Here is a 23,826-nt window from a genome sequence, read left to right as displayed (position 1 = left end):
AGACAGAGACAGACAGAGACAGACAGACACACAGAGACATACAGAGACAGACAGAGACAGACAGAGAATAGCATAAAAAATGATACTGAGAAAGGAAGGAGAAGCAAAATGGGGGAGTAACATAGGACGATTAGAAAAGTTAAGAAGTTGACAAATGATATGATGTACGATGATGATGAGTTGACACCTTAAATGATTTAAGGATGGAGGACTGCACAGAAGCTGTAAGATGGTTCCATGGGTAGAAGAAAAGAGGTGAATAGAAGACTGGAGGTGAATTGTTCGTCTGAATTTTAGGTAAATAAATAATTAGTGGGTTGGATGATAGGTCTGTTCACGTGAGGCTGGAGAGAAAAGATGTGATGAAAAAACCCCCATAAACAAGAGGCCCACGATATGATGACAGTGAGAGAGAAGCAAACCCCGTGCTTCGATATCCTCTTTGACATGCCAATGATCTTCTATATCAGTCTACACAGTCTAGACTCTAGAGCAGGGGTCGGGAACCTTTTTGACTCAGAGAGCCATTAAAGCAAAGTATTTGGAAATCATATTTCAGTGAGAGCCATATAATATATTTTAAGACTGAATTCAACAAAATGTTAGTATAATAAGCCTCTGAATTTATTCTTTTAAATAATGTTGTTATAATACTCACCATTAATGGGACTTCTGGTGCTGCATGGATTTGCTGATGGCTTTGTAGTCTGGTTGGTACTTGGTGAGGTTAAGCTTCATGCAAGCGTTGAGGCTTTCATCCGTTAGACGTAATAGTAGGTTGGACTTGATGTTTTTAAGATGTGAGAATGACTGCTCACATGCATACGTAGATCCAAACAAGGTCAAGACAGCAATACTCACACGCTGCAGTGCGAGGTATGTGACAGGAAGCGCGTTCCAAGTTTTGATAATCAGCTGGTCTTCGGGTTGAAGTTTTTTCATTTCTGTCCACATGTGCTTGCTCGCCAACTCTGCTTTCTGTCGTGCGATTCTTTCCAAATCTTCATTCAGTGACTTGAACTTATTCACCCACATGTCTGAGGCCTTCAGGTCAGCCACTTCTGCTTCAAAATCTCTGATGGAGGCACCAGGAATGTAACTCAGGTCGGCTGTGTTCAGTGAACAGTCGTTTGGATGGGTGATGAACTTAAAAAGACGAGTGTGCTCACGAAATTCTCCAAAGCGTGCTTTGAATGACTGTAGGAGACTGGATGTGAAGCCAGCTAACTGGTGGAGATCAAAGTTTTGAGTGGGCTCACTTGCTGTGCATGCATCTTTAAATTGTCTCAGTTTTTCAAAATGTAGTAAACGACCTGTTTCAAGATCCATGATAAAGAGCTCCAGCTTGTTTTCAAAAGCAAACACGGCTTGTTGAAGGGATAACACTGTATTTCCAATGCCTTGCATTTTCATGTTGAGCTCGTTCACATGTTCAGTCATATCCACGAGATAGTAAAACTTGAGGAGCCACTCAGTTTCGGCTAGCTCAGGATGCTCAATCCCTTTCATTTCAAGGAAAGTCCGGATTTCGTTCAGGCAAGCCGCAAAACGGCTAAGCACCTTCCCTCTTGACAACCAACGCGCATTGCTGTGCAAAAGCAGACCGTGATAGTTATTTCCAACTTCATCCAGCATTGTTTTAAATTGGCGACCATTTAAGGCTCGGGAAACAATAAAATTGATCACACGAATGACCAGCGACATCACTTCGCCAAGCTGTCCATCACACATCTGAGCACAAAGTGCCTCCTGGTGTAGAATGCAATGGAAACTTAGGATGGGTCTATTTTCATGTTCACGGAGAAGCGCCACAAATCTTTTGTTTTTCCCCACTATACACGGAGCACCATCAGTACACACTGAGATAAGTTTATCCATAGGTAGATTTTTTTCTTGAGCGAACTCCATGAAAGACTTGAATAAATACTCACCTCTTGTGGACCCTTTTATTGGCAGAACAGCAAGACTTTCTTCGCGCAGTGTATCACCAGCAGCATATCTTGCAATCACACTGAACTGCGACAAATTGCTTATGTCTGTTGACTCATCCAAAGCCAGGGAAAAGAACGGCGCTGTATTTATGTCCTTCACTTGCGTTTCCTCCACTTGGTTTGCCATCATGATGGTACGATCATGAACAGCTCTTGACGACCGAGGCATGTCTTGTATCCGTTTGATTATCTTGTCTTTGTTCGGAAGATCATCAAAAAGTTCATTGGTGACATCCAGCATGAACGTTTCAGCATCCTCGCCATCTGTGAATGGTTTTCCGTTCCTTACTATTGCTAAAGATCCAGCAAAGCTGGCGGAATTATAGTCACCTTGCCGGGTCCAAACGCGGAGTTGCTGCTGGCTGGCTTGCACCCTGCTCAGTAGCTCTTGGCACGCTTTCTTTCTGCTGTCTCCCGCAGGGTATTTTGATGCAAAGGTAGCATGGCGCGTGTCGAAGTGCCGCTTTATATTCGACCGTTTCATCGATGCAATTTTGTCATTGCAAATTAGACACACCACAGAACCTGCTCTCTCCACAAAGGCGAATTCTTTAGCCCATTCGTCCTGAAATGTACGATACTCCTCATCTTTTTTTCTTTTCGCCATCTTCTTCGTCGAAGGGTTAGCTGTGAGAGAGAGAGAGAGAGAGAGAGAGAGAGAGAGAGAGAGAGAGAGAGAGAGAGAGAGAGAGAGAGAGAGAGAGAGAGAGAGAGAGAGAGAGAGAGAGAGAGAGAGATGTTGACCTAACTGGGGCTTGGCAAATAGTGAGTCTGGCTGGCCTGCGCATGGGCTTATATACTCGAGAGGTGCGGCGCGGCTGGCCGACTCTGGGATGCTGTCGCCTCAGTGGTGGCGCGTGATTGGTCGAGATGAATTCCGCTACGCGTGTCGGCAGCGGCACGTCATTAGAGGAACCGAAATCACGAGTCGCCTCGGCCGCATGACTGGACGAAACAAAAACCGCTTCAGCCAATTCGAAGGCGTTTTTTTCTTCTCTCCTTCTGGCAAGTTCAGCCCTGCACGTGAATGAAGCATGACACCATTCAAACTATGGGTAAAGCTTCCGCGAGAAATATTGGGATTTCAAAGTTTCAAACTCCAATTTTATCTGCGAGCCAGATGCAATCATCAAAAGAGCCACACCTGGCTCGCGAGCCACACGTTCCCGACCCCTGCTCTAGAGCATCAAGAAGTGCCAGGTTTGAAGGCAGGGTCTTTTCTCAAAGTGGAGCATTGTCCTCCATGAAGCTTTCATGATAATTCCTGCACAAAATAATTACAAAAAGCAATCACTTTCTTTTGTGCTCACAATAATCAGATCTGAGATTCCCATTAACAACTCACCATTGATTTAGCTTCTTGGGGTTGCTGCAAAGGTCCTAGACGAGGAAAGATCTAACGAAGCAAGTGGTCAACCACACACTTGGACTATGCAAGGAAATTGTAGTTTTAAATTAGTTTGAAAGTTTTTTTTAATTCTTCAACCAAATACAATGATCACTTTCTATGGAGACACAACAGTCCAGACTGATTGAGAGAAGAAAATTTTCTCGTGCTTACCTCAACTGACCCATAAAATATGACTTGTCCATGATCTGCCTTTGAGGACCTGTTGAATATAGTAAGAATGAAACTTTATAAAAACAAAAAATAAATAAATCATCAACAAGTGTGGGGGAGTCAGTGCTTGGAATACAATAAAACACAACTTATATTTGTGTGAGCAGGAGTCTGAGGGGTGTCACAAACCTTTTGAGGAGGTCTTCATGATGCTAAGGCCTTCACGAGTCATTGGGTGGTCAGCAACAATAGGAGCCACCAAGGAGCCGGGGGACAAGCCGGGGGAGACTCCTCTTGAAGTCGTTGGCCTGGCTGTATTCGGAATCTGCCGGTTTCAAAAATAATTAAAAAGGTTTGTATGAAATAGATTCACAGAAAATATTGTCCTTATAAATGATAGTCTTCATGACAGTTCAGGCAAAGTTATGGCCACTTTGATGTTATGGCCATAACTACCATAAATTTGATGTTATGGCCACTATTACTTCACATGGGAAAGGGGGGGGGAAATGGGTAAAGGAACATGCGAGTCTGGAGCATTCCATTGTACTTCTAGAAGGAAAACTGTCAGATATTGTGCTGCAGTAATAAATAAATAAAAACAAGGAAACTTAGGCATAGGTACTGTTTATTTTTTTTAAATATAATGTTGAGATTCGTATCAGCACGAACACATAAAAATATAACAAGGGTATAACAAGGGGAGCAGGAGACAAGAGGGGTGGGAGATGGAAGCACAAAACAGTGGAGAACAGAGACATTAGGAGATCTAAAAGGCATGAAAAAAGTGGAATGAAAGAATGAAGGTGAGCAGTGATTCTTGATTTTGGTAGTTTTACCAGAAGGGGGTTGCTGGTGGACCTTGAGCACCATGCGGAAATATGGGGGGCGGGGTGGGGGGTCGAGGACAAATCGCAGTCAGAGAAGAGGGGGGCGAGGCCAGAGAGGAGATGGTAGAAGACAGAAAGACCACCGACCTGCCTGTGGCGAGAGAGTGAGAGACCCAAAGACTCAGCCTAATTACGCGGGATATACCAATGATCCTAAAGCCCTTGGTTTCCACAGCGTGAAGCCCAGAAAGGTGAGAGGCGGGAGCACCAGCCCAGAGGGGAGAGCAGTACTCCATCAGGCTGCGGATGAAAGCTTTGTACGTGATCAGCAGCTCAGATATGCCAAGGAAGGACTTTGCATGTCGGAGGATGCCCAGTCAGCGACTGGCTTTGGAGGCCAACTTGGAAATGTGGCTATCCCAGGAAAGATCATGACAGATAGTGAGACCCAGAAGCTGGAATGAAAGGACTTCAGGAGGATTGTCGAGAAAGTAGATGGGGGGGGGAGGAGGGGTTTCCAGACGGTCCTTTCAGAGAAACATTGTGAAAGTATGAGATTTATCAGGATTGAAAGACATGTTCCACGTGTTGGACCAGCTTGTGATGTTACCCAGGTCTGCAGAGTGTGAAGAGGCTGTTGCTTGCCGAGCCGAGGGATGACAGATGGTACAGCAGAGGGTGAAGTCATCAGCAAAGAGATAAAGAGGATTTTCCAGAGGGTCGGAGAGATCATTGATGAAAACCAGAAAAAGCACAGGGTCAAGAACACTGCCTTGAGGAACTCCAGCCTGGACAAAACTACAATATTACTTAGCCTATCTTCCCTACACCATATAGAAGTTCATGCATACCTACCCACTGCAGTTAGTGGGAGTGACAGGAGAGCCCAGAGGAAATGCACTCACCTTTCCACTGTCTAGTCTCAATTCAATTCTCAACTTCACAATAAATTGTCATTCCGATGCTATGCAGGTGGGCGTTGCATCGACGGGTGAGCCATCCTACAGAGGGACTGCACCCGGGTGTCCCATTTTCTAGCATTCACTGGTTTATGACACATACCTCACAGGGCCTTTAAAAAAGAGCAGGCCATTGTGTTGCCAGTACCCCGACCAAATTCCAAACAGCAGAGCTGCATTCAAAGTACACCACCCCCATGCCAAACAAATAAATAACAAATCCACCAGTGTGCGGCATCGCCGGCACCTGAGGCGCCCACCGATGCTGCCTTGCAGTTCATGGAGACAGAATTGGGAGGGAGCGGTGCACTTCTGAGGTGAATGTGTACAAATGATACTTTGTTTATGTGTACAAATGATACTTTGTTTATGTGTACAAATGTACTTTTGAGGTGAATGTGTACAAATGATACGCACCTTGCAGTACATGGAGACGGAATTGGGAGGAAGCGGTGTACAATAATTGATTAATTCATTGATTAATGAAAATAAACAAATAATAATCAGAAAAACGAGTCAGACAAACTCACTGACCCAGACAAAAATATGCGTCTTGAAATGTCTCGGTGGTTTATGGAGAGAATTGAGAGGTGGAGAGATATCTGGTAAACCTTGACTTTGATTCTGTGACAAGCCCAGATGGCCTCAGTGTTTGCGTCCTAAAAACCTGCTCTGCTGCTCTTGCTCATCCTCTTTCTGTTCTGTTTGTTTGATCATTCTCTCTGGGGCAGTTTCCATCTTCCTGGAAATTAGCCAACATCACTGCGATGCACAGACATGGTACAAAAATGGATCATCAAAACTACAGGCCTATGAGCTTGCTTCCAATTACAAGCAAGGTCATGGAATCCATCATTGCAGTTGACATCAAATCTTTCCTTTTCTCCAAGAGACTCATCTTAGGTCATCAGTTCAGTTTCAGGCCTGGTCATTCCACCTTGGCCATGCTACTTATACTCTCCCACCAATGGGTGAAAGCCCTCAATCACAGATGAGAGATCAGGGCCCTCTCTCTGGGCATACAGGGTGTTTCAAAAAGAGTGATGCAACTTTAAATGCTTATTTACAAATAAACAGAAACCTCAGGAATGTGAATCAAACATTTCTTGAAAGCTTATGACATGGTATTTTCTATCACTAATTGCTATTGCAGTCAGTCACTGCAAGAGATAGTGAGAGCCCAAGGTCTGAAATTGGCATTTACGCAAAATCATTGGAATTGACGTTGAATTCAGATTGAATTTTGAATCTGATTGAATTCAGACTTCAGAATTCGTTGTAATTGAATTCAGACAGGCATTGATCCTGACTCCAAAGTTCTGTCCAAAATTTCTGTAGGTCTCATGTGGCACTGCCTGGAGGTAGTCTGACACCTCCTACTTCAGATTATCCAGTGTGGCAGGATGGTAGGCATAGACAGAGCCCTTGGCAGCCCCCCAGAACCAGTAGCTCAGAGGGTTCAAATCTAGGTTATGGGGTGCCCAGTCATGAGCGGTACCCAGGGCAACGAGGTGGTTTCTGAAAAGCCGCTGCAGGAAAGTGATGGTGTCACCAGCTGTATGCGGGGGTGCACCATCCTACATAAACCAGGTCATGCTGAGCTGGCTTGGGGTGACCTTTTGGGCGATATCATGGAATTTCTGGAGCACGGCCTGGTAGTGCTCACTGTTGATCATCGCCATCCTGTTGTTGCCATTGTCAAACCAGTAAGGCCCTAGTGTTCCCCATCTGCCATTGAAGTTGCAGAAGCATGTGATCTTAGGCCCTTTCAGGTACCTCTCAGTGATCTCCTCAGGTGATTCTGTCCCCCAGAAAATGTTGTTGTGGTTGTTGATGGCACTGCTCAAGTGGAAATGGGCTTCATCACTGAACCAGATCAGGTTGATTCAGTTTAGCTACTACTCCATCCTGTCACTTAGCCAATTGCACATATCAAGTCTCCTTCTCATGTCATCTTGACTCAGTTTATGCCCAACAGAGATGATGTATGGGAAAAGCTTCAGTTCCTTTGTGAAGATATGGCAGACTAATGTTGATTTGATGCCGATTTCGCGGGAGTGCTGGCGGTGGGACTTCTTGGGATTGTCCACTGCAGAATCCCGCATGGTGTCGATGTTGGCTTGGCTCTTGGTTACTGATGCTGGCCTGCCACTGTTGCCCTTGCTCTGGTGGTGCACTGTACCCTTGTGCTCAAAATGTTTCACAATACGTTGAATGGCACAATTTGTGGGTCCATCATGTGTTCTGAGGTGGTATTCCTGGCAGAACCTCCGGCGAGTGTCTACATATGATTTAGTCTTATACCACAGAGCCACCACTTTTGTCTTCTGCTTCACTGTCAATGGCATAGTTGAGCTGCAGAGCTACAAATCCCACGATAACACCACCAAACCCTGAAAAGGAAAATGGTGTAGGTCAAAAAACAATGAAATGGCAGGAAGTCAAAGTTGTATCAATCTTTTTGAAACACCCTGTATCTCCAGCTTTTGATACAGTCTAGCACCCTGTCTTGCCTTCCAAATTCCATGCTCATGGCATCTGAGGCCACCTCCACTCATGAATCACCGATTTCCTCCACTCCCAAAGTCAGTGTGTTACTCGTAATAGGATCCTATCATCTCCTCTTCCTGATAAGGCTGGAGGGCCTCAAAGCAGGGTATTTGGCCCAGTCTTGCTCCTCATCTTCATCAATGATCTTTCTCATTCCCTGGAAAATCCTGCCTATCACTTTGCTGATGACTGCAGCACCCCCTGCATATCATTGCTCATCCTTCAGACAGGTAGGCAGCAGCCTCTTTGATAGAGTTCAAGAAGCTGATGCCTGCCTGTCAGCTCCTCCATGCGGACCTTGATATTATCAGGAGCTATTCCAAAAACTTGGAAGATGTATTTAAACCATGATATATCGTACACACTCAATGTGTCTATTCAAAAGGACCATCTGATATACCCTCCCATCAACTTCCTAAGCAAACCACTTGAAGAGGTTAAGTCACTCAAACTTTTGGCCCTCATGATTTGCTATGATCTTTCTTGGGCAGACCATATTTCCAAGATGACTTCCAAAGCCAGCGGCCGACTGGGCATCCACCATCATGCATGGTCTTTCCTTGGTCAAACTGAACTTTTAACATCCCGTCAGGCCTTAATTTGCAGCTTGATGGAGTACTGTTCTCTCCTTTGGGCTGGCCCTGCCTCACACCATGCCATTGTTGATGCCATGGAAAGTAAGGCACTCAAAAATCATTGGGATCTCCCTCGATGAAGCTGAGTGTCTCGGCCTGTCACTTTAACATGTCAGACAGGTTGGTGGCCTGTCTGTATCGACTGCATCCTAATTAATCTTGCACCCTCTGCCCTCTCTTGGCTCTGTCCCTCCAAGGTTTGTGCAGGGCACACATGGTCTGCCAATATCCCATTTCTTGCTAAACTCCCAAAATCCAGGCTCACTGCTCAACTCCACTCATTTGTCAGCTCGCCTCCACTCACATTTTCTCTCACCTGTGAAACCAACTTCCTCACTCTGTTCAATCCCATTCTTCCCTCCAAAGCTTCAAGACAGCTTTTCACCACGAAATCAGGTCATCCCCCATTCATACTCATGGTCTCTTCTCCCCCATATGACCAGACCCCATTCCTAAGAACCCCACCATTTCCAGGTCATTGCGATTTTCCTCCTCTCCCTCACCTATTTTTCTTTGTTAGTTATCCGTTGGTTTTTTTCCTTTCCTGTTTCACCCACCCACCCCCCCCCCCCCGCTTTCCCCTTCCTCTTCATCCTGTGTTTCATTCACTTGAGTATAGCTTGTTCACCCCATGTCTCCTTCTCCACCTCTCCTTGATCTCACTCTCACACTCTGCTGTTGGTGTTTCCCCCTGTCCATTTTATACCACTCCATTATGCTCTAGCTCTTCCATGAGCCTCAGCCATCGATACAACCCCCCCCCCCCAAAACACTGCAACTGCATCGCTTTAGCAGATGTGCTGTGCAGATCCACCCAACCCCCAACCACAACCCATTCCCTTCCCACCCTCCTTGCTCATATAGTAACATCATGCTGCTTGAAATTCCACTTGGAATGGTGACCTCACAAGAACTCCAATAAATCCTCCACATTGGATTTACAATAAACTGGAAATTTGCAGGCAGGGAGTCAAATCTTACGAAAACACAAGTCGAAGGCAGTGGGCCAAACTATACTTCAACATCCCTTCAATTAAATAACAGCAGGACATCTTGAAAGAAAAGCTACGAGCAAGGATTTCATATTTTAGTAATCTGAAAGCACAGCTGCTGCTGTTGGGATCAATTTCAGGAGCGGCGTGTACATACGAAGACCATTGGGAATAGCTCTTGCTGTACACCTATAAACGGAAATTTTCAAAGTGGTAATAACGAATGTGATCTGATCCTTTGAATTACACAGAATGAATCACATTCATCAAAACTGCATAACCAAGTGCTTCCTCGCTGTAGGCCCAGATTTGAGTGTTCCAGATTTATAAACATACATTGTGGTTTAGCTGGCGGCTTACTACGCACGCACGGCAAGAGTAAATCAGGCCGTTTTATCCACCTGCAATTACGTTGCAAACTACATTGTGACGGAAGGAGCATTCAGCACCCTGGACGAAGTAGAAGTGACAATGTTTTTTCGGGTGAATTTGTTTTTATAGGAACACTGACAACTACAATGCCCTGTCAGAATAAAATGAATATCTCTGATTTAATTATAAACAAACCCTTTCAACAATCTGTGACACGAATACAAATCGAATGAACCCCATGTATTAGTATCTGTTAGCAGGTCCGTTGGTATCATACAACACTTAACTCCTGAAGGCATCGAATCACTGATGTTCTGTTTCTTGTATGAAACATATCAACAAGGCGTTTTGGGGTATGGAACAAATTTACTGCAGGATGATGGTCCAACATACCATGTGTCAAGAACACCCTCTGATTGGAAGAGACCGAGTGGGCCACAGCTTCTTCCCTGGGCACCAATGAGTCCTGACCTGAACGCCATCGAACAGGTCTTGCAACATGAGCGGGAGCTGCAGTAAAGCTGACCCTATGCCAAGTAATACGAGTACTCAAGAACTGCAACAAAATCTACTCCAATTTTGGCAAAATATGGATGAGAATTTTCATACGGAACATCATGGATTTGATGCCTTCATTGATTCAAGCACTGTATGACGCCAACGGCCATGGAACCAGATACTAAACACATGTCATCAGTTTGACTGCGTTCCTATCAGAGATTGTTTTAATAAATCTTGTTTACAATGAGGGGTGTTTATTTTCTTCTGGCACGGCACTCCACACGCTCTTCTGGGGGCCTTGAATTGCATATTAAAATAATTATGATAAAGCATCGGTCCATCCTGGGTGATCTCGTAACATCCCAGGAAAGCATGAAATACATTTTTGTGACGTTTAATTGCATGCAATATAATTTATTTTGCATGATGGCCTTTTTCGCTTGTCAGGATAGCTCAGTGGGAGTGTGTGAGCCTCCGAGTCTCTTGGGCATTTTGCACAAAACCACTATTAACTCGAAGGTTCAATGTCACAATATTTTGTCCAAGTCCTGCTAAACAGAAGGGTTTGAAAATGCTAAAAAGGCGATTTGTGTTCTCCGATGTTCAAGTGTGTGCAATAATTCAATTTGAAGAAAATATAGATTCGATAGGTTGGAGAAAAAAAATTCCAGAAGTTTACCACCGTTGATGTGGCGTCTTGTACACCACCATATTTAACACATTACATTACTTCTTAGTACCTGTTGTTTGTGTACTTTATGACATCTTTAAAAACAGTACGTTTCCTGTTTGGAATGATTTTCAATTTCATTTGACTCCCAGACAGGCAGACGGGGTAAAACAATTCTCTCTCTCTGTGTGCATGTACGATCGAGACAAATTCAGAGGCAAAGTACTGTTAAACTACAGGTTCGTTTTCTGATCCATGTTCAGATTAGTCTTCAAAATATAACTTTCAAATTAAGTTAAGTTGTTCCTCGATCACAAATTGACGTTTGCAGATGAACAGACAGACAGACAGACAGACAGACAGACAGAAGGGAACCAATTGTTTAATCCCACTTTTCACTTTGCATATGCGGTGTAATGATACAGTACCAGTGAGGATCACTGCAACATTGACGAGGCCGTCCTTTGGCAATGAGCCGACTGCAAACTGGATAATCACTTGTGAACTTTAAATATCCCTTCACATCTATCACACGAGTAAGTCTTTCGGCCCATTCCTGAGCCAAAGTTTACAATTCCCGATCGAGGTTGAACATCAGGTTTTTACCTTGCTTTAACGATACCTTTCCTGTTGTATAAAAACTGTCAACAGCCCCATGAAATTCCATAAATACTGAGGACAATAGACCAGCATGGAAGTTAAATGTTTGAAAGTATTCACCATATATTTCATGCACTCTTCAGATTAAACATTCCAAAAAAAGTAAAATGTCACAAATTCAGTATGGCTGCCCCTGGAATGACTTAGAAGTCCTGAATTTATTATTACCAATGTGTTATGTTGTGATGGTTTTGGAAATGTACCCCGGACGAGAGCATACGTGCACACGGAGTATTCCCGAGAATGTTATTTCATAGTTTATTTTGAAGGTAGATCTTTGCCTTTTGTCTAAGGGTTTCGGGTGGGGGGGGGGGTTTAAATGTGTTGTTAGTTTGTGTATCCCACTCAAATCCACTCATTGATTTATTCGTCCCAATTCACCATCTGTTCTTTTGTCTCTCACCATGAGACACGATTAATCACACGTGCCGATCGGATTACCCTCCTCCATTTTACCTTCCCTGCATTGCACATTCATCATGTGGGACAACGCTTCTCAAGTACTGGACAATGCTTTTCCCATACGCAGTAAAGTACAATCTATCTCGCATACGTGATACAGCATGCATTGTACAATGGACCGTTTGTGCGCAAGGGAGTCGGGGCTCTCGTCGCCACTTTGGGCGCGTGAAAGGAGGGGTGGGGGCTCACGTGGCCATCACCATAGAATGACGTGAGATTTTCCACTGCTGGCACAACACCCTGCACCCTATCGGAAACGCACCGATGAGGAAGGTGTTTGTGTGACATTTACTCCATCAAAACCATGCCCAGCCGAAGCCACTTTTTGAAACAAAACGCCAATGCGTTCGGAGCTGCTGCTGCTGTTGATGCCCTGGGAGCTTCTGTGGTTGTTGACGCCTCAGGGGATGTTGTGGAGGCAAGGACCGCTGTTTATCGATACTCCAGAGACGGAACACGGGGAGTGTTCACATCTGTTGTTGACACCGTGGGGCCTGTTGATGCACAAATTGCGCCGCAAGCGTGTCTCAGACTGCCTGTTCAAGATAGTCTGCCAGAGTGCAGGTCACGCTGGGACATGAGGAACAGGGACGAGTCTTGCGAGGGCTGGAGGCGAGAGGCCTACAACCTAGGAGTGTGGTGCAGTCCCTGTGGTGTCACACAGCTCCATGCAGATTCACAGCATCCTCTCCCCACCCCGCCTCACAATATTTTACCTAACGTAAGGTTGCGTGAGGTTAGAGAGGAGTCGCCCCCACAGTCTGTTGAACAGCTTCTTTCTCCTTTCTTCAAATTGAATGATGGCCATACGTCTTTTGTTTAAGTAAGTCTGTCAAAGTGGAATTGTACAAGGGGTAAGTTTGCTCTTCTGTTCCTTTTGTTGTTCCTTGCTAAATACTCGGTTTAATGATTGCCTTGCTTGTTAAATAAACCCATTGTGTTTGTTCTGCCAAATCTGCCTTGTTCATGTCCTTTCCTTCATTGGTCGGGCAGTGTGTAAATAATAGATGGATGGGAAATTTTTTCTCCTCTAATTGGCTCCGCGGGTTAACCAGTGCTGCACCCACTGTCCCGCTCGGCAGTAATAAGTACTCAGGTGTGTACTGAGGATGTGGACCTTAGCTCTGGTATTTGCACCAACAAGTAGGTAATGCAGCTATGGATGCGAGGACCCTGCTCGGTGTAATTGCTTTTGCCAGCGTCCGCGGCTGCTCGACAACCCATCAGGCCACGGAGTTATCGCTAGCCGGTGGACTCAGGGTCAGTTGTGGCGATGGGTCTGAGGACGCACCTCGTTAGCCCGGCGCGTGTGCCGATTACCGTAACAATAATAAGTGTATACATTTATTACTTTGTCCATATGAACAGCAACATGTACACAAACCACCCTGTTTGGTGATTTCACCAAAAATAATATACCGGAGTACCCATACGACTCAAGGATGACCGCAACGGTGTCTGTGGAGGTCTGCTGAGTCCACTGAAGCCCGAGCGAGTGATGGGCCGACCCAGACTGGAACCGGACCTGCGACTACAACTTGTATCTGGTCGAAAGTCACTCCTGAAAAAAACAAAAAAAGCATCACAAGCAAAGGGAGCAAGACTCGTGGCTGCAACGAGTTGAATCACTTGTATTGAACTTTCAAATTGCATGTATTGCATGTTTTTTATGTATCCAGTCAAGGCTTGACTGAAGAATGACACTGAAGACAATGTGGAAGTTGGTTCCACAGGTTGTCATTGTAGTGCGATTTAATCAGCTTTGCCAAAGCAGGGAACGAGCACACATCAGAGACTGTGGGATATTTCACGTACAGAACCTAAATTCAGACAAGACAGCTGGCTCTCCATCCTCTATCTGAAGGATGATGTGCTCTGGAATAAAAGACATCTCACGTCACTGCAACAGAACTTCACACAAGTTAAATTCTGTGAAATCAAATCCAAACAGAACACCTTAATAGTGACCATATTACCAAATGAGCATTCCTACTGCCCCAAAACACAGGGTACCTTTCTCTTTCATCGAGATGACCGAGGGGGGGGGGGGGGAAGACAACATACTGACAGTTGAGCCATATATGGACAAAGCAAACAAGGGAAATAACACATTAAATGAGGACAGATAGGAGGGAAGGAAACAGTAACCTGCAGGTAAGAGTATTCAGTGAAGGAGGGTTATTTGGGGTATAAAGCAGGGGTTTCCTTATTTCTTGGAGTAGGAGGCTACCATTAAAAAATAGCAGGCTACCATCACCGCGAGCAAAGAGAGCGCAGCTGTATGGCCGGGGTCCAGGGCCCACTTAGGGCCCTGGAAGCCGGAAGATCCTCGATGGCTGGAGATGCACTCTAGCATGATTTCTGACATGAAATCGTTTTCATATTATCATGCTGTTGGGGTGGAAAACTGCACCAAAACAAGTGGTTAGGCCTGTACTGGATGTAGTTGCATTAACATAATGACTGACTGACTGGTTGACTGAAATTCAGCTATACTGTATCATTCGTTCAAGCAGCTTTTAAACAGGGTTCATTAATTTAAGGCCATGGTTTAGGGCACACCAAGGTGTCTGGAAGATGGAGTATCTAAGCACTTTTAAAGAGTCATTTTAGCAACATTTGGGCCATATCTTAGTTCTTAATAGGGAGATGATACTGCACATGGTGGAGTACAGTGAGCAATCTGAATTAAGTGTGACATAATAATAGTGTAGATGAACTAGCATTCATAAAGGAAACCATATTTCGTTTCTCAGATGTCAAAACAGGGGGATGTAGAGATTTTGTGGTGACAAAATATATATATATATATATATATATATATATATATATATATATATATATATATATATATATATATATATATATATATATCGAAAAATTGGCGCTGAAGTCAGAAGGCGGCGACCTTTGACATTTTTTATCTGAGTAGACGGCTGCGGGTCGCCGGTAACCGGCTTCTAAGGAAACCCCTGATAAATGATCATGGGTTGGGATGGGTGGTGCGTGACAAGATGATAGTGCACTGCCTGCTTGATGTCCTGGAGCGAAGGGTGCAATTGAAACAGCTTCCGGAAAGGAGCTCCCCAAATGGGAGAAAAGATGAACAAAAGTGTGTATGTGGTATGGTCACACGGAGTTTTGGGGTTTAACCAAAAGGGGGTGATGTAAGAATGTGTGCACCCTGGAATACATGAGGATGATGAGAGCGCTTTGAGAGCAGGGGGAGCGAAGTCGAAGGAGAGATGGTTCAAAACAGATAGGCCACCGATTTGTCTGTGATGTTGGGAACTCCAGATCTTATGCTTTGGCCTCATTGTGAGATGAGAATAATGTTGAGTGCTTAAGATTTCAGAGAACCTAAGAAAGACAGATGTAATGCTGTAACTTCAGACCATTGGGGAGAACAGTACTCCATTGAGCTATTGACAAAGTTCCTGTAGGCTGTTCATTATTCTGATTCTTTAAAGATATTATTTGGAATGATGGAGGATGCAAAGTCTGGAACTCGTGAGTACTTTGATATATTGTAAACCTAGCAGAGGTCATGGAATGGTGAGACCCGCGAGTTCAAGAAACTGAACCTCTTCCAGTGGCTGATCATGGAAACAGATTGGTGGGGACATTTGTTGATCTTTCCAGAGGAACAGGGAGAGACTGTGAGATTTCCCCAGATTGAAAGACATGTTCCATTCATCAGATCTGCATCCAATCAATGAGATAATTTCAGAGGGTGAAACACCGACCGATTTGTCTCTCTGTGGGGCGGGCTACATTATGATGTACAATGATAAACAAGAATGGCACTCGGTAGAACAGTACACATAACTCCGTCAGACAGAACAGGATCCGGACCTGAACCAAAAAGCAATCGGCTTGTTCTCGTCACCGAACCAACTCTTCCACCAAGGATTGTCATAATCCGTCCGTCGCTTTTTGAAATATTCTGCTACAGTGTGTATCGTTTTTGGCCCGATCTCTCAATGGTGAAGAATCTTCTTCTTCTTTCGGCTGCTCCCGTGAGGGGTCGCCACAGCGGATCATCCGTATGATCCGCATAGTGATTTGGCACATGTTTTACGCCGGATGCCCTTCCTGACGCAACCCTGGTCGCCTCTGAGGACTTAGGGATATGGTACACCTATTTTATCCGGGGTATACACCGGCCCAGTATCCTGGTACTCATTTCGCCGACCTCGGAAGGATGACAGGCTGAGTCAACCCCCTGGTGTATTAATTCAGTGGCCCAACGGGGTTTGAACTCAGGACCTTTTGGATCCCAAGCCACTGCCGTAACCACTGCGCCAACACCAGGCTCATTCAATGGTGAAGAATAACTGTAAAAATTCATGTGTCCAGATTCGGATCTGGATCTTCACCAAAATCGAATGAATTCTTCCTTCTCACACATCCAACCTGCTCACCAAGTTTCGTCCGAATCCGTCCACAACTTTTTTAGATATCCTGATCACACAGACAAACAAAAAGGACAAACAGGGGTGAAAACATTACCTCCGTCCACCTTCGACAGCGGAGGTAATTATCTGTTTACTACTTCTTCATTAATGGCCCCATTTATTCCACCTTCTTGTGGGTCAGCTGGGGAAAGGTTTTGGCCCAAATGGGAAAATTGAGAATTGTACTCAACCACAATCGGAATAGACCGAGATTTGTGAGGCCAATATCAAGTTTGGGCTTTTAATGTAACCATTCTCACATGTTATTTTTCATTATAATAATAATAATAATAATAATAATAATAATAATAAAAACACAGACAGTAAGCTTTGATTATTTGCAAATGGATTTGTTTGATGAACTGCAAATAACAATTAGCGAAAGTGAGGAAAAGTGAGACACTTTTTCACACTCGTCTGCCCCACCGGTAAATCGTCGCTGGTATTCAGGGCAATGATCAACAAGCAGGAAATAAATAATTTTACTCGTGGATTATGTGCTTCCAGACCTGTATTTGTTTTATTATCCCCAAACCTTTTGAAAAAAATTGGGGCAATGCCCCCATGTGCTATTGTTTAGCCTTTGGTAGAACCAGGGAAGCACTGGTTGGTGCGGATGACCCAAAAATGTCTAAATTAGCTCATGGTTTGAACAAACTTGTGAAAACACCACACAGAGATAAATCTGACCAAGTTACATCTACATCGGGTAAATATTTTTGAGAAGTCAAAAGTAGCGATCTCGGAATCGTAATGACATTTGATTATTAAATTGATCGACTTAATGTGCAATTTTTTGATGGAATTTTCAAGGCATCAGGAGGCCATGGTCCTCAGAAGTTTGACAAAGTGTGATGAAAATAGGGTTATTAGTTTTAGCATCACGGGTGATGAAGTTTGTGGTCAAGTTTCATTGATACTGTGTGTGTAGTTACTGAGAAGAAAGCAAATACCAATTTCAGGAGGCAACCCCCCCCATCCCCCTACTCACCATGAACTCCCTTGGACCCTCATTTTAGGCTTATCTGGAATTGGAATTCTGAAGAAGGTACTGCATTGTCATCGTGCACTGGGTCCATCCGCCCTCTATTTCAACTTCTCCCACCAAACCTCTGGGCCGATCCGGCTCAAATTTGGTAGGAACGTTCCACTCCTGACTGATAACGGGGATTACAAAGCTCGTTTCGGTCACGTGACTTTAAGTAGGTCAAAATGGCAGACCGTAAATTCCATCAAAAATCTTCTTCTTCTCCAAAACACCAATCAGAATGCTACCAAATTTAGGTTACAACATTAGGCCAGGGTAGGGATGTTAAATTGCAGAGGCCATGCCGATCATGTGACCAGAAATGTGTCAAAATAGTGGCCTTAGTAAATTTTTGGGAAATAAATAAATAAATAAAAATCGCTCAACTTCCTTCAAAAAGCTTCCTCTCCAGGCCCACCAGTGAAAATGCTACCAAATTTGGGTTACAACATTAGAACAGGGCCAAGATGAGCTGCAGGTCCAGTGGTCCTTTTTTCTGCCGTGAACAAACTTTGGTACATCACGGGTGATGAAAGTTGTGGTCAAGTTTTATCAAAATCGTATGTGTGGTATCGGAAAAGAAGAACTGAGTGTTTTACTGTTTTACGTACAGCCTGACTGGCTCACTGCCTGACAGACACCGCACGACGCTAATACCTCACCTCAACTAAAGTCCAAGTGAGCTAAAACAAGCTCGAATGAGCTAAGATCCTCGTCCTCTTAATGATGACGTCATAAAAACGAATATGACGTCATTGTGATGCATCAGGTTTGTGATAAATTATCTGTGCTAATTCCTGGCTTGATTCCCACAAACAAAATTCAAACAGCTTGCCTAGTTTCGGAGATCATGGTTTTGGCGATTTCCATTAGCGGCGATATTATGTCAACTTTTTTCTCGGAAGAATTTCCAAAATCGGAGATGGTTACTGCCTGCGCGTGGGCTTTCTGCATATACATGGCAAGTTTCACGAAGATCCGATGAAAACTCTGGGTTGTGAAACAATAAATGTCAAAAAATAGGAATGACGTCATAAAAATTGATATGACGTCATAGTGATGTATCAAACGTGCGGTAATTCATCTCTGCTCATGCCCTGTTCGATTCCCGCAAGCAGAATTCAAAAAGCTTGCCAAGTTTCGGAGATAATTTTTTGGGCGATTTCCATTAGCGGAGATATTTTGACGTCATAACTTTTTTTTCTTGGAGGAATTTTCAAAATCTGACATGGTTCCTGTCTGCGCAGGATATTTTTACATATATCTGCCAAGTTTCAGGAAGTTTCGATGAAAACTGGAAGCTGTGAAACAAAAAAGTCCACAAGAACAACAACGTGAGTAAAACTTCGAGATCCTCCACGGTGATCTAAAACACCGGGGGGGGGGGGTGGGGGGTTGTAATCGGCTGCGTCTGTCTGTCATGCTGGTGCAGAAGTTCACCAAACTTGGTAGTTTTATGATGCATTGGGAGACACATGAAATATGTTCCGATTTTTTTACATTTGAACTTCACTTCATGCCCCAGGAGGTGGAGACTTCGGATCACGAGGATCAAAACAGTGGGAAAAAAAATTTTTTAACTCAAAATTTGATATTGGGTAATTCCTGGTTAAACCTTTTACCATCTTTCAACTTTCGGTGGGAAGTGTGGGGACTTGCGATGATGCGCTGTCGACTTCGCTCGAGTTGATCATTCCACCTGCCACATAAATAGCCATGACACATGTGTGTGCACTTACAGGAAATAAAAGGACTGAATTTAAGAATAATTGCAAGGACATTAGTAAACAGTAAACAAAAAACAAAAACAAACAGTGCACTGGATTTGAACCTGGGGTACTCACATCATGAGGCACGGGACCATAAATGGTCAAGCCGAAGAGGTGCGAGTACACCACGATCATCAACGTACCACACACTTCATCGAGCGGCCGTGCTGCCAAAGAAGCTTCTGGGCAAGGGTTCGGGTTATACAATACCGAGCGGTTCGCCATCCCTCTCCCAGCAGTAGTTCGGGGAGGAACGTGGAATTTATACAGGATGCCGGCGATAGCTCGCCTACTCTTCACGAAGGACACCGTGCGATGTTTGACGTCCACCGACCAATACCGACAGACGGGCCGCCCAGTTTAACGTCCATCCGAGAGACGGCACACACTCTGATGAATCATGCTCCCTGTGAAACACCGAAATGGCAGTTTATAGCTCGGTCGGGATTCGAACCCGGGCCAGACAGATCAGAGGCGAATGTGCGACCTTCAAATACAGGATACGATGAAAGAAAATCGATATAAATAGCCATGACACTTTGACCACGACCACGGCGGGTTGTAAAACTCCCTTCAGTGAAAATCTTTGGTTCATCTTTCCGCGTTGAAACATTTACCTCTCGATAAATTACCGTTCGGACGGGATCGTAAAACTGTCGAGGCTGAAGGGAAATATCACAGCAGATGAGACCTTGCCTTATTCACACTTACATTGTGGAAGTCAATAATCTGAGGGATTGATTCACAGCAATCACACAGACAAATGATTCAGAGATTCGACGCAGCAACCGAATAACCACCAATGGCGTCTCTAGCAACCAAGACGTCACTTCCGGTGTAACGTCTCATAACTTTGGGTTCCCGTTTTCAAGTCCATCACGGTACCGTCTTCTTAATTCATTATTTACTCTGCAAACGCTACGTGGAATTCTTAAATCCTCATTTATTGTTTCATTCAAAATGTTATCTAAACGGGAAATCTTTTTAGCTTATACACCGCACCAAACGTAATTTGTGCACTTCACTACTTTTCAAGAGAATAATGCATGAGATATATTACATCTGAAGGGAGAAGAAGAAGAAAAAAAGCTCTCAATTCTGCTAAAAGAAAGCAGAAAATGAACTGTTGCGTGAGTGATGGTTCTCCCTTTCTTTTCCACATCTATTCGTGACGTCAGCAAACCACACGACCTCGTGACCACAGTGGAGTACGAGCGGAGGACATTACAAAGGAACATTCACTCACGATCGGTGAAATAAAAGATGGATGGTATTTGTGTGCTTTGTCACGGTCAGACAATCGGGGTCGCAGCTTGTCCTGAAGCTTGGGTATGTCGATACTTTGGACACTGTCAAGGGAGCGATCTGATAACAATATCGTTTGGAGGCAACACAGACCCATACATATGAATTTCTGCATACAGCATGGTCCAGAAGCGAAAAGAAACTTTTCCACCATTTTATATTGTTACGAATTCGCGCCCACCGGTGTGCGATCGACCGCGTTTCCCTCACAGCAGCCGCGTCGCCCACCGGACGGACAATTCAGTCGTGACCATCCGGAACAACGCCGGAACCCTGTCACGGGTGAGTCTTCAACCCCACCATGGCCTTGCCAATTTTCTACCCGCGCAAAATAGGGTCAATCGTCGAATTTCGATATACCTAAGTACCTGCGCGGATAGCCTACCGGGAGACCATACCTCGCTCAAGCGGTCCGTTCCGTTCTGCAGTGATAACCGAGCGGGTATTATCGCCCGACCTCGCCGGATCTGATTCTATTTAACGGGTATTTAACAACCCAACGATTATTCCGCAATGCAAGATGGCATTTCAATGGAGAGAAAGGAGGACGTGACGAACGGGATACATTTAACCAAGCACATTTATTTCAATTAACACGTATGCACATATGTACAGCCAAAGCAATCATGCACGGGACGGGGACAAAGACACGAGCAAGGCAAAAACACTATGACCGACTATTATTTATTTATGTACAAGCACTTAACCAGTTTTACTTACAGGACACGGCGCCACCAACATTCATTCAAAAGAAAAGAAAAGGCTACCCCAAAGACAAGGGCGCCAGACAGGGTGCGTAGACCTTTATGGCGTGGAGCCTGGATGACCGAACGGGCCCCACGAGACCATTGCAGGTTACCTGCACCCTCGTGGTGCGATGGTGGGCGAGTCGCGACGTCTGTCCCCCACGGCAGCTAGGACAGCCGCGGCTGAGCTCAGCCTTCCACGGGGCCGGCGACCTCTCTCCGGTGCTCTCCACACGGATACGCAGGCTTGTGCGACAGAGCTGGCAAAGTGGCGCTTCCCGTCCGTGTTCCTGGTGCCACACCCGGACTCCCCACCGACTGCGAGCTCCGACAACTCGACCCGAACCACCGAACCCAAGACTCTCTGAAGACCAAGAAGAAACCACCAACGCACACGACACACACACAGACGAAAACCACCACGAAGACCCAGACCTAGCGTCCTGCACGCCCTTATATTCCTCAGTTCAAACCCCTCGCTCCTCCCCATTTATCGCTCCGCCCCCCCCTTCCAGCTCCTGCGGGAAGTTTCGAGAAAGGGGGCGTTCCTTATTTCCAGCGCCTCACTTCCATGAACCGACCAATGACGAACGATCTCCCCGATCGGCGCGCAGGAAAAACAGGCGGGAAAATCCGCGCGCCACCGATATACTTTGTTCTTTTTCCTTGGCGTTCTCAGAATCCCTTGTTCCTTTTGCTTTGAAGAGACGGTTTTTATGAGCGGAGAGGGTTGTGGTTTGGCTTGTGGAGAAGGGGATCGGCAGTTGGCGAAGCGGGGAAGGTGGTTAGGTGATTGGTGTAATTGTGGTTGGCCTTGTGGTTGAGGTGATGAGGATGGCGTGGTTTGTTGAGAGGCAGGTGTGGTTGTGGTTGGTGGTTGAGGCGATCGTGGTTGTTGTGATGGTGGCGTTGTGAAGGTGGTTGTGGTGGTTGAAATGTGGTTGGTCCAAGATAACGATAGTCAAAGAAAAACACTATCTCAAAGGATCACAGCCCTGTAAACACGAATTATCCCATTAAACAACGGTGGGGAAATCTAACTGAACACAGACTTATCGATCTAACTGAACTAAGGACCTTTATGGTGTTCTGCGAATTTCCACAGACGAAACAATATCCATTTATAATGAACTAGCAGGTGCACCCAGCTTTGCCTGGTCAATTTTTTTGGAGGAGGCGAAAACACTTCACGTCACCCACGAAGGGAGGAGGTCCCAACCGACTTCCCTCCAACCACGACAGAGCGATTAAAATTTTTTTTTAATCCCAAAAAAGAGTTACAGCTGTAGCCCAATAGCCAGCAACTTTGAAGCAGATTCCACAACTGTCGACATTCGTAACCCAGGTCCAGGTCGCGACGCCAGTCCAATTCTTTATCGGAACCCGCATTGTGGAAGCAAACGGCCTGTGATTGCTGTCGCTCCCAGCACCTCTTTCTGAGTCCGTCAAGTTATTTTACGGTCCTTCATTGTACTCAGATATGTTTATACAATTTGGAGATTTACAGTTGTATAAAAAGTTTATTTTGTTATGAATAACATTGAAACTAGTTTTACCTATAAATATTGTTACGGATTTGGAAGCCTTTTGCACACAAACAGACAGCAGTCCCATAGTTCAGTTATTTTGATAAGTATGTGTTTATAGTTATGGCCCCATCCCCTATGTCTAGTGGGAATTACATGTGTGCACTGCGAAGTTTCTTTCGAGTTAGATTTTTGCAATACACAACGCCAACAAATATCCTTCACTTCTTCGCACCGTCAGACGCCATTGCCCACGTGCGTTCAATCACGGACGTGAGCGGAGGTTTCCTCACCTCAGAACACCGATTCCGCCCAGGAAAGGAGGGGGTTCCCCCCTGTCCAATCATGGATGGCCAGCACATCACCCCACGAAACCCTGTCCTATCAGGGCGAATATTGGATTTATGCAAATTTGCATAAATTTCAGAGGACCTGCCTGAAATTTGCAGAAATTTCAGTGATCAGAGGACCGATCACTCCACCCAGCCCGGGGGAGGGATAAGAATCGCCAGGCTCCCCTGAGTGCTGGCTGGAGTGGGATTGGAATTGTCGGAGGAGGAAGGGGTCGCCATTGTTCTTGGTGTGCGTCATTAGCAGTCGTCGTCGTCTGGGCTTTTTGCTCTTGGCCCCTATGGTCTGTTGTTCTGCAGTCGTCGTCGTCTGCAGTCTTGGTCTGTGGTCTTTTCCGGGGTTCCTCGTGGTGATGGTGGTCGTGGCAGCCAGGACCGTGGTGTTCAATCGTTATTCGTGGCAGCCAGGATTGTGGGCTCGTTGGATTGCGGGTCGTGGGCTCCAGTCCCACCGTGGTGGGTT

At 45.1% G+C, this 23,826-nt stretch overlaps 1 protein-coding gene across 5 annotated transcripts in view; it reads right to left on the bottom strand.

Moving 5' to 3' along the window:
- Positions 1–20,256, bottom strand: part of IFT74 (intraflagellar transport 74) — a 96,921-nt gene extending 76,665 nt beyond the window's left edge. For 3 of the 5 annotated variants that reach the window (XM_085885343.1, XM_085885344.1, XM_085885347.1), the window contains exons 1-5: positions 20,148–20,256; positions 19,512–19,843; positions 13,603–13,744; positions 3,742–3,877; positions 3,553–3,601 (exon numbers count right to left, since the gene is read on the bottom strand). In XM_085885343.1, coding sequence (XP_085741469.1) covers positions 3,553–3,601; positions 3,742–3,877; positions 13,603–13,744; positions 19,512–19,531 — 347 coding nt within the window. In that variant the 5' untranslated portion in view covers positions 19,532–19,843; positions 20,148–20,256. Of the gene's footprint in view, positions 1–3,552; positions 3,602–3,741; positions 3,878–13,602; positions 13,745–19,289; positions 19,367–19,511; positions 19,844–20,147 lie in introns of all 5 variants that reach the window. The other 2 variants (XM_085885345.1, XM_085885346.1) reach the window with 2 other exon arrangements.
- Between the last annotated feature and the right edge of the window lie 3,570 nt (positions 20,257–23,826).

The sequence above is a fragment of the Eptatretus burgeri genome, chromosome 6 (assembly GCF_056783735.1).
Source record: "Eptatretus burgeri isolate ZD-2024b chromosome 6, Ebu_testis_v1, whole genome shotgun sequence".
NCBI classification, from domain to species: domain Eukaryota; kingdom Metazoa; phylum Chordata; class Myxini; order Myxiniformes; family Myxinidae; genus Eptatretus; species Eptatretus burgeri.
This window is presented reverse-complemented; position numbering and strand designations above follow the sequence as displayed.